Source organism: Clytia hemisphaerica, unplaced genomic scaffold (genome assembly GCF_902728285.1).
Source record: "Clytia hemisphaerica strain Z4C2 unplaced genomic scaffold, Clytia hemisphaerica genome assembly, whole genome shotgun sequence".
NCBI classification, from domain to species: domain Eukaryota; kingdom Metazoa; phylum Cnidaria; class Hydrozoa; order Leptothecata; family Clytiidae; genus Clytia; species Clytia hemisphaerica.
The window spans coordinates 2,392,563-2,404,664 of record NW_027103414.1 but is presented as its reverse complement, the minus strand read 5'-3'; the positions used below and the strand labels follow the sequence as shown (position 1 = coordinate 2,404,664).

The window sequence follows — 12,102 nt, the reverse complement described above, 5'->3', positions numbered from 1 at the left end:
TAAAGAATTAGATTATTAAAATTTACAATAAAATTTCATATTCAAGGCAAATCTCCATTTTAATTAATTTTTCTGCGTCGGTGGGTGTCTTATAATATCTGATTTCCCATAATAAAGAATTCGTCTGAGTTGACTTTAGTGTAGTATATAGTATACGTTTCTTGATACTACTACAGTTCAGAAGTGTTTTGAAGGTACCTTTTAAAGTCGAAAACCCCGTGTTTTACTGTTTTTTTTTCTCTTTTCAAGAAGCAAGCCTTCTAGAGGATGTAGCAAAAAGGAGGCGCTTCAAAGAACCTCTATACCAAAATTGAATCAAAGGATTAAGTGTTTATTATTTTAGTTTAGTAAGAAGATTCCTCAACTATTTCAGAATGTCAATTCATCCCAATCTTGCATAGTTCTAAAGCTGAGACAATAAACTTACACAGCTGAGATAGGCGTTGAAAACCTTCACGTCTTTGCTTGACCTAACCGAAAAATGTCGGTAAAATCTTAATTAAAAAAAATTAAAAAGGTATTAAAATACATACAGTAGAAAACACCAGATGTGATTTCTCAATGTCATTCATGATATTCATGACGTAATCTTTTATACGGAAGCACCCGAGATAACCCGGAACTAGTGGCAAAATAACAAAAGACTAGTGGCAAATTTTGCCACTAGTTCCGGGTTATCTCGGGTGCTTCCGTATAAAAGATTACGTCATGAATATCATGAATAAAGTTTTTAATAAAATAGAAACCTAAAGTTATATCGACGTCAAAATAGAAGAGGATTTGCTGGTTTGATTTCGGATAAAACAGTTCGTTGGTATGTTTCCAGACAAATAATAACAGGGATGGGAAATTTCCCAATTATTTTATAATGGTATGTTAAAAAGGCTTCAAACACTTCCGCAATTAATCTTTTACTTGCAGATTTGTCCGACGGAAAATTTTAATATAAAAGAGACTAGATTTTTAGCGATTCCATCAAAATTAAACTTTCAGTTGGAAAATTCAACAAAGTGTGGATTGGATCAAGATGTTTTGGTTTAAATTGATTTTGCTTTCAGCTTGCTTTTTGCAATGCTTTTCATTCAGTAAGTTTTGTATTTATTTTTCACTTAAACATTGATATTTAGATTTTTTTTGCTTAAAAAATAGAACCTTGCATACTCTCATTAAGCCCCCAACCCCAGCGGCACCCTTAATCTAGTTATCACGCTAGATTTTTGCTTTCATCCCGAACACAAAAATTGGTTCTGAGAGAGCCTCAATCACGCATCACGCCAAAATCTTGATCATGCAAAAAAAAAGCCTCAATCACGCCATCACAAACACCACTGGGGGACTCCCGATAAAGTGATACTTTGATCCTCTTAATTACTAAATTTCGAAAAAAGATATTCCATCAAGTCCCTTCATATGCTATAAACCTTTTCGTATTACCCTTTTTTCAAAACTTTCGAAAATGTTAAGCGTAGCGTCTGCTACAGACAGAAAAAGAGCACCTTCCTTGATTTTTTTTCAAAATTGAAGTTTTTTTCATTTTGAAGTCGGTCAAAATAATTCCACTTACATTCAATGCATTACATTTACAAACTTAACTCTTTCTGTCCAAATTTAGTTCGGCGCCACGCATGCAATGGGAATTTTCCAAAGAGAGATCCAATCAAATGTTACGGCAACCGACGAATAAACATCATCAGTGCCAAATATGGACGTTTCGGACCCAACCAAAAGAAGATTTGTTTCGTGATTCCTCAACTTATCAAAATGAAGACATGCCAAGATAACGTGACCGAAAAAATGCGTGAAGTTTGTAACGGACAATCAGAATGTAATCCGAATGCAATGAAAGATCAAATTTTGGATCCTAATGGTTGTGCTAAATGGAATAATTTACTTTTATCACGAAGATATTATTTTGAAGTGGATTTTGAATGCAAAGAAGACCGTAAGTTTCATTGAAAAATTAACCGTATAAAAATTCTAATCCAGAGGGTCAATCCAATATTCTACTCTCAGAAATCCTCATTATGACTAGCCATAACTTTCATTAAGGTGCCACCGCAGCAAAACGAACACATAGAGTTGAATTTGCGTTCAAAAGGAATGATCTTAGCCCTACAGTAATTTTTGTTAAGATTGACCTCTCATCTGAGACAAAATTCTTTCAAATGCTAACAAATGTGTCAAGGGAGTGATTTACAGTCTACTTAGAGTGACATCCGTGCCTTGTCTTACACGTTTTTTTATAAGAACAGTTTCATAAGAATACGAGGCTGAAATTTGGCCAAAACCTAAGAGCAAATTAAGAAGAATCTGTAGAACCTCAGATTTCAGAAATTACTGAGAAGTACATGTTTCCATTTTAATTAATATTGACATTTAAGGTTGAAAAACTCACATAAATTTAAGAACAGCCCAGCCAGAATCATATGACTTACTGGTTTTTCCTATAAAAAGAGTATATATCTGAAGATACTGTTCTTCATATGTTATTTTACTAGTGTACACGTTTAGCAACATAACTGTTCGCTTACTTTCAGCAAGGATTTATTATACACTGGATATACAAGTAACAGATTTTTGCCGATTTCTCGTGTACTAGCTATGTCCGCAGTAATGATATTATTGTTCACTCTCCTTCCCTCATTAAATGATTTTTCGAAGCATTTTTATTGCATTTCTTATCGAAAATCACTCATCCAATTCCCAAAAGAGACTTAAAACGTTCCTGTGAGAGTCAGATTCTTCCACTTAATTGCTAATTATAAGTCGTTATGACGTTTCAAGCTGTGAGAAAGATGCAAAAGACGTGATGTGTATAAGAAATTTAATGTTGACACCGGAAATTTTCAAACTTCAACCTCAAAAAAACACTTTGCCACCACGTGCCTCCAAAGGATTTTCATACCACAGTGGAGCCAAGACATTCAAGTCTTATGTATGTTAATTTAGTCTCTTCTGGGGACAGTCTTGGAAAGATATTTCCAATTGAAAATTTCGTGTCACTATAAGCATTTTGCGTGAATTTCTTGTCTAATGATGTTTTTCTCACATTACATTTCACAAATGTATCCAGCTCGGAATGCTAGCCTTACTTTCAAACTTTTTTTCTGCAAATGTACAAAAAGAAAGAGCTAGAGAACTTTTTAAAAATAAGACTGATAAACATTTTTGAAAATTAGACATCTTCGAGCCGCCATGACAGTTGTCCTTTGCGGACAAAGCTAGAACATCAATTGTTTTCTGAAACAATGAAAATACAATGATCGCTCTCCATCGTTTTATGAGTCGTTTATCCAGTGTATAATAAATCTTTGCTTTCAGTAGAGTAATATTTTTAACCTATGAAGAGCGCTTAATAACTACTTGTGGTATAAAAAGGGAATTTCCCAGAAAAGGGAATTTCCTTAGATTCATTTAACTCTCCAGGGATAAGAAAAAGACAAACTGACATTTCAAAATGAGTAATCAGATCAAAATAACTCCGGAAAAGTCTTTTTGATGATGATAAAACAATAGAGAGACCGTAAGATAAGAATGCTACCGTTAAGCGGAACTAAAATACTGAAAAACGCGCGCAAAATTATGAGATGTTTGCCCAACTTCCTTATGCGTGAAGCTATGAATGCCATCCTCGGAAGCTTTAGGCTTCCTCCGGTGGCAATGACTCGATTGTAATTAGAATATTTTTGCCCCCGCAGGAGCGCAGCGACGAGGAGGCACTTATATTTTCACGCATAGATATTGAACTAGAATCTCGAATTCTTGCGCGTTTTGTTTTGTTTTGTTTTGTCGCGCAAGCCTACCCGTAATCAGTCTCTTCCGTAAATGTTCGGTTTTTTTTCCGGGACGGCAGTTGCTAGCCTAAACGCAAATCAACGCAAATCAATGCAAATCAACGCAAGGAATTTAATGGAAATGGGATCAAGTACAAAGTTATGCGTGAAAAGGATGCCCGTCAAAAACTCAAACTAGAAGAAATACGTTCTCAGATGAATCCTGAAGAACTAAGAGCCAATGATCTTGCCCAAGTGAAAGGCGCCTCGAATTGGCTGACTGCACTACCTCTTCAAAACGAGAACTTTACGTTGACGAAAAGAGAATTTTATGATGCCATCGCAATTCGGTACCGCTGGCAACTGAAGCACTTGCCTACCCACTGTGCATGTGGAAAAGCATACACCGTAGAACATTTGCTATCATGTGCGAAGGGTGGGTTTGTCTATCAGAGACATAACGAAATTCGAGACACTCTTGCCCATTTGATCGGCGAAGTGAGAAAAGACGTTATGATCGAACCACAATTGGAGCCACTCACAGGAGAGGAGTTACCATCGGGAACAATATGTGAACCAGGAGCAAGAGCGGATATAAGCGCTATGGGGTTCTGGACTAGAGGCCAAAGAGCATTTTTCGACGTTAGGGTATTCAATGCCTACGCTCAGCGGTACTCTAGGAAGAGCCTCAAAAGCGCTTTTGAAGCAAATGAAAGGGAAAAGAAGGCGCACTACAATCACCGCATTATTGAAGTTGACCGAGGATCCTTCACACCATTGATCTTCACCACGAATGGTGGCACAGGGAGAGAAGCTGCAAACTTTATTAACGCTTTGGCTGCCCTACTCGCTGAGAAAAGAGACGATCTGTATTCTCAAACGCTCAACTGGATCAGAACGAAACTTGCATTTGCCCTAATTCGATCAACTGTGCTATGCATCAGGGGGAGTCGTGTTGTCAAGAGAAAAATTGACAGTGGTAACATTCAAATTACAGAGACCAATTGTTATGTGACAAATTGAATTTAGTTTTCTGTAATTATTTTTTTAGTATTTCATGGAAGCCAGTTTAAAACGAGGTACTGGCAAATATATTTTTGAGGAAAAAAAAAAAAAAAAGAAAAAAAGTTGCTAGCCTAAAAACTTTTTCTTTATAATAGCAGGCGCCGCGGGCATTTTACTCAGCTTTTGACAGTAGATTCTATTCTGCTTGTAGAATTTTGCCCGATTGGTCAACATGCAGGAAATCGAATGGAGAAGTTTCTGGAAGTTTTTTCAAATTCAAGCTCTCTCCTCCTGCAGTCAAAATGGAATTCCAGTCAAAATACTTATACCAGTATACACATTTACTTTTGACTTTCGGATTAAACAAGATATATACATATACCAATCAGTGAATTTGCTGACAGTCAAATTACAATGTTATGGTACTTCAACAGTAAGTATATACAAATATTTTTTTCTTTCTGTACTTTTAGACTTGGTTTTATTAATCTTTTATATTTAACCTGTGTTCTTGTTGATACTTACGATGGCCCCTAAGGCTCACCACTTCCAGTTCTTATAAAATTTGTGAACTAGAACTGTCTAGGGTCATGGCCCAGAAGGCTCACAAGACACTGCGCACTTCCGAGTTTTTTTGTGACGACACTGCACACGCACTTCTAAAACTATTTTAGAGACGCAAAAGTCCCCCTCGAAAGATAGCCATTCTGGTCAGCAAAATAGATACCGAGTTTTAATAAATAATATATGAGTTGATGATAATAAAGAGGCTCAGAAATCCTGAGTTATTTTTCTCGAGTTAAAGAACCGAGTTACGAAAAAAAACGAGTTTAATGACGCTATTTTCGGAAATAAATATTGACATCATTTTCATTCTCAATTTCGTAACTCGGTTTTTTTTCCGTGACTTTAAAATTTCGAGTTATTTCGGGTATTTTAACTTGAGTATTTTCCTCCCTTTGAATTTTCGGGTTATTTCTCGTTTTTTAACTCGGTTTAATTTCGTTCTTTTAAATTTTCGAGTTATTTTCCTTCCTGTAGATTCTCGACTTGAGTTATTTTGGTGTTCCCAGCAGAAGGCTCAAAAACATGCACTACTAGTTTTCACAAAGTTGATATTTGGTCATATTTATCTTCCCCGATTTAAGCCCGAAAATTCCCCGATTTTTGCCACTGAGGGGAAATTTTGCTGACTAGCACTTAATTCTGAAATTCTAACCTGTAACTCTTGATATGAAAAACTCGGAAATATTAACTCGTTTTGTGCAAACTCGACATTCATTTTAAAGACCAAAAAAAATTCATTGCGCGGGCCGCTCGCTTGGAAATTTCCCGCCGTGACAAAAAGTCAGAAGTGCGCAGTGTCACTTGAGCCTTCTGGGCCATTGACCCTAGACAGTTCCAGTTCACAAATTTTATAAGAACTGGAACTGCGTGAAAACTAGAAGTGCGTGTTTTGAGCCTTCTGGGCCATCGTAGATACTTACCAGGCACTATTTGGGAAATTATTATCAAAGATTGAAAAGAACTTTTGGTGAACTATTTTTGAGGAAATTTCAGTACACTCAGCATATATCATCTAATTTCATGTTTCTTATTTTCCCTTTAAGCTTTTTATGAATGAGGATTCGTTTACCTTGACAACACAATATTACCTCGTTACTGCTACTATTACCACGTTATGTCATGATTTTCCATCCTTCTACACGATATTGCTGTTACAACTGCAAGATAACTGGCATATCTTTTTAATGTAAACAATTTTGTTCATGAGATCCCTTATCATGCAGTTGGAAAAAGTCCTGAATGTTCGCTATTTCCTGTTAATACCTGCTTCCTGCTCATCAATATTGCCTCGTTACTGATACTATTACCACGTTACGTCCTATCATCTTCCATCCTTTACACAACGCTGTTACAGCTTCTAGATTACTGGTAAATCCATTTAATGTAAACAATTTTGTATCACGATATCCTTTGTTAAACAGTTGGAAAAACTCCTAAGTACGTTGTTACCTGTCAATTTTTTGTTCCTGCTTGTTATGTTTCTGGCTCATAGCATTTCTTATGCTGTTTGGTTCTACTATATTTCATTTATATTTCAAATTGGTTGAAATAAATATAGTTGCACGTCTTTTGACTGGTTTAGTATCTGTAACTGTCTGTAATTGATTCTACCTGGACACTTTTCCTAATGAATATTTTAAGATTCGTAGTTTATTCTTTGTAAAAAGTACCTTAAAGGAAGAAATTTTAGTGGAAAAAAAATTTGGCGGATTTGGCCAGAATCCGCCAAATTAAGTTCCCGCCAAAATTTCTTTTTCCGCCATCCGCCAAATTAAATTCCCGCCAAATTAAACTTTTTGAAAATATGATCTCTTTTAAGGTGTTTTTGCATTTTTTTTGCTGTTTTTACGCCATTTTAAGGATAAAATTTTCAGCAAACGCCAAATTAAATTCCCGCCAAATTTAGTTTTTTCGTCCATTCGCCAAATTAAATTCCAGCTAAAAAAGTTTTTTGGCCATCCGCCATATTAAATTCCCGCCAAAATTTCTTCCTTTAAGGTGATTCACATTTTTAGAAAAAAAATATGTTTCATTTATGTTAGCTTATTCATTGATATCTCAAAGAAAATGCTGAGAAGAATCATTCTAACTATTCCAAATCATTTCCAGACTTTAGCTATAAAGCATTAAAAAGCCTTAATTAGCATTAATTAGTTTTTACAAGCATTTGTATTAATTAGCGGGTGGCAGTTAGTGAAAGCTATGGCTAGTCCTAGTGTCTAATTATTGCGTGACCAGATAAAACTTCTCGTATTAAAGATAATTTGTTCTCAAAAGATTAAAGTCAGCGAGATTTCAAATTCATCAGTTAATACTAACCATGGTTCAACCGTCCCCACGTATATAAAATTCTTGGAAAGGTTATGTTATTCACGGAATTAACTTTAAATTTAAAAGTAAAGTTCGGATATGTTTTCTACGGAAACTTCCCGGATTTTACCAGTAGTTGCAAATTAAAACAATTTTTCTCTAGCTTATATTGTCAACTACTGGTAAAACCCGGGGGTGTTTCCCGGAGAAAATGTTACGTCATAAACATCATGAAAATCTTTGATAATATTATTTCTATATCGCTTTTAGTCCAAATATGCAATGGTTGCAAAGACGGTCTCAAGAAGGATGTTTCATGTACAAACGGTCGTAAAATTCACGTCAAATCTGCCAACATCATTATGGTCAGAGAAGGACAAGAATTTGAGGTTTCGAACTCCGACTGCACGTACTCAGTGACCAAAAATTTGAGACATTTGAAGAATGGTAAAAGTGAGACAACGTTTCATCAGCTTGAGCATATGTGGGGCGATTATGATCATGCGGCGTATAGTGAACGTCAAACATGTGATATTTTCCATGGATTTAAAATGAAGTATTGTTGTCAAAGTAAGTCATAGTTTCTCTGAATAAACAAAAACCCTACCCGTCATACTCTTCGAGATCCTTTCTCCTTCCTCCATCTCTTTGAGTTCTCTATTCATTCACTTTCTACCATGACTCAATACATTCCCTAGACTATGTTATAGTCTAAGACGAATCACGACTATCTAAGAAAAAAGCCCGAAGCCGAAGAAAATTCGCAAACAGATTTTTTTTACCGAAAAGAGTTTACAGTCGGTAGAGTTGCCAGTCTTTCTTCGAAACTCTCCCGCCGATTTTTTCCCGTATACCGCCATAACGCCATACCGCCATATTTTCCCGCCTTTACTATCATTGTAACGGACGATAACATCGTCTATACATTCCCTCACCTCACATTTCTCCGTATTATGAAAATGATTTATGGGTTATCCAACTTCATTATTAAATTCCATCAATTTTTTGACGTGAGGACCAACTTTTATAAACCAATCTTATTCTGTATAACATTAAATTTAATTGATTTCAATCCCAGCTGGCACACAACGTTGTTTCAACGTTTATCTAACGTTCACAGCGTCCATGTGTGCCAACGTTGTGTGCCAGCTGGGATAACACTAGTAAGAACATTTTAAGCTCAAAACTGGCAAAAAAAATAGCGCAACCGAGCCTAGATGATGCTATCGTCCATTTAGAGGGTCAGTAAACGGGATAAAGTATATGCGCAGAGTCAGGGCGTCAGGGTGGTTTACGGAAAAAATAGTGGCGGTAGAGTTTTGGAACACTGAAAACACCTCCGCCACTGTTTACTACGCCCCGAACTGAACTCCGTTTTCAAATTTATCCCGCCTCCTGAATTATTCCCTACAGAGCCCAGCCAGGAGTAAGACGCTAAAAAAGTGTGTAGTACGTCTTTCAGAATTGATCTGGTTTGGAATACTTCACCTTGAAAAACTTTCTTATTTATAGCATCATATGGAAGCTTAATTTCAGGAACATGCAAAACAAGTAAGTCAATTTTTCTACCGAATGTTTCAAAAAAACGTGTACAAAATTGAATGGTTTTTGAGTGGTTTACCCCTCGTGCCAAGTTAGGGATATTGGGGCCTAAAGTTTTGTAATTTTACGAGGCTACCTGTTCTTTGTGGGTAGTTAGCTGGTAGTTAGCTGTTTTGATTGACGCTCAACTGTATTTTCAAAGTTGATGAATATTTTGCATTGTTAATAAATTTTTAACCTACTGTAAGAGCTCAATTTCTCGATTTCGTTTCTTTCATATTGGGATACCAAACTCAAAGCAATTGCTCAAGAGGGCCTAAATCTATGGGGGTAATTTACTTCAATGGGTGCACGAAATGTGAGCTAAAACCATGTGTAATTTTCATCTCATTGTATTTTGTAGTTTCTTACATTGAGAACATTGATTCTGTGAGACCCAGAGTTATATGCCGACGTGGAAGTGCTAGATCAATGGGAAAAAGAAACCAAGCATTTACGGTAGAAGGAAGTAAATGGCAGGAAACATACACCAATGTTAAAGAAATGGTTTGCAATGTTGATGCAGATGCTGGTCAAACTTGCTTTTATAAGCAACCACTCTTGTTGGAATATACTTGTGAAGAACATTAAAAAATTTACGGAAAACTTCCGCCATTGTGGAAGAAAAAGTTCAATTTGCAGATATCTTATGTAAAAGACAGGATAGAGGTACTTTGTCTTTCTCAAGCCACGTTTTCAGTAAGAGACAGAGTAGCTCTATCTTGTGTTTTGTATATAAGACATATGTGAAGGATTCGCCTTCAACAACACCAATGAACGTCTACTTCCGAAATGGCGATTTTCTCTTAGTTACGTAACTTTGGTAAAAGCTGATATTTATATTTATTTCAAATATTTTTTGTTAAGCATGCGCTGACTTTGGTTTTTTTGTTATGACACAGTAAACATTTTGTAATTATCACCCAAAATTAATTTGAAAAAAAATGATATCATTGCTAAACAAAAAAGAATGTCTCAAAATGAAAACTTAACTCCCAATCTCGTTCCCTGTATATTACTGAGTTTATGTATTTGTGTTTTTCTGCGACGGAGACGGTAAATCAGCACTTTTACTGTCCTCGATTTTGCGGGTCAGAACTGCGGGTTTTTCCAAATCGCTTCAGTCACTTTACCGCCCTAAAAAGTGCAAATACAAACTCGCTATTATCAGCTCTTTTATATTCACTGATAATGCGCCAGCCTGTTGTAGATGGGGGAGAGGGGTAGCTTTATAACTTTACATTCTAAAGGGGTTATGGTGATTGTGATGATCTGGCCTGGTTGTTAAACCAAAACCTTCAAAACCATGTCGTCTATGGCTTGAAAATGAAAGCGAAAGCGACTGGGTTTTATTGTTTATTTTTATGGTTGACGTTTAGGTGCCGGTTCGAATGTTTTGTACTAGCCAATCACCGCTCTATAAAGCTCATTTAACATTCAAACTTTTCACTTAGTAAAGCAATGTTATTGCCAATTTTGAGCATTTTTGATTCACAAGCTGACTGTAAGCCTTTGTTGTCTATTTCTAGAGTCAAGATTTCAAGCCAATAGCATTTTCCGATCCTAAAATACAGCAACCTAAGGCTAATTAAGGCAAAAAAGTGGAATTAAAATCTAATGAAGCAACTTCCATGAATTCAAAATTTGGCCCAAATTTGACTAAAACTTTTTCTTTTAAAAAATCTTGAAGTCTTACAAAGGATTACGCATCACTGTGTAAAAAAAGGTTCAAAAAACCACATTTTTAGGCACTTTTTGGCCCAAAATTTGTCAAAATACTTTTTTTCGAAAATCGCCTCTATTAGATTTTAAACATGTGTGAAAAAAATCTGAAAAAATACGAATATATAATAATAATGTTATTTAATCAGATGTTGAGAGAACTGAGCCAACTAACACTAACAAATTAAAACGATGCTGTTCATCTCGGTGCGAAAACTAACTCTGCAAATAATACGAATTTTAGAAGCACAGTGCAAACTGCATATTTACTAGAAAAGTCAAGTACTTAGTATGACTTATAGAGAATACTTTGTAATATTTTCATTAGTATTTTTAGCTGTTTAAAAATACATTTCATTGTACAAAATCAAAATTTTCAAAATCTTTGTTTATTTGAAACTTGTATTAAACTTATTTGAGGGGCTCACCAAAGTGAAATATTCTTCAAAGAATGTAACGATCTCATCATCCAAGAATAACCTGTTTTTTGAAGGATTAAAATGTCCCTAAATAATAATCCAGCCCTGTGTCACAGACCCAGTAGGACTCCCACCTAGTGCAAATTTTGACTAAAATTTTGTCCTGGTGGTAAAAATACCCAATAATTTCAACCCCACCGAGAAATTTAATTTGTTATCCTCGTTTGAAATCAAATGGAAAAAACCATGCACTAGATTTTTTGACCTGGGAACGCTTTCGATAAAAAAATTTCATCCCCACTGTGGGAAGAAGTTCCACTTGGGCTGTCAGACATTGGGGTTAAATAAGGAATGTAAAAATTATAAATTTAAAACGACTTACCCAGTCAAGAGTGTAATCTTTCATGGTTATCAGAGCTCAATTCGTGAGGTTTCTTTTGACATTTTCCATTCCCTATTGTCATTTGATCGCATTACCATTGTTGCAATTTATTCATTTATATCATAATTTATTATTATTTTTCATTAGTTTAGTATCTGAAAAGAGACAATAATACTAAACCCTAAATTACAGCAAGGTTTAAATTTCCTGATAGATTTGAGCAAAATTTAAGAAGATTTAACTACAAAGTATGAGAAGAGAAGAAAAATTAAGTTCTGCCGTATTTGACATGCCTGTTTTACATCCATAACAATAGATCACAACAAGCAAAAGTAACCTCAAG

At 35.5% G+C, this 12,102-nt stretch overlaps 1 protein-coding gene across 1 annotated transcript; it reads left to right on the top strand.

The window, feature by feature from the left end:
- Positions 1–815: 815 nt before the first annotated feature.
- LOC136797600 (uncharacterized) lies at positions 816–10,190 on the top strand. The gene is made up of 5 exons (XM_067054193.1): positions 816–1,085; positions 1,613–1,942; positions 7,926–8,225; positions 9,168–9,206; positions 9,601–10,190. Exons 1-5 carry the CDS (start codon positions 1,028–1,030, stop codon positions 9,825–9,827), a joined length of 954 nt encoding a protein of 317 aa, XP_066910294.1. The 5' UTR covers positions 816–1,027; the 3' UTR covers positions 9,828–10,190.
- The last annotated feature ends 1,912 nt before the right edge of the window (positions 10,191–12,102 follow it).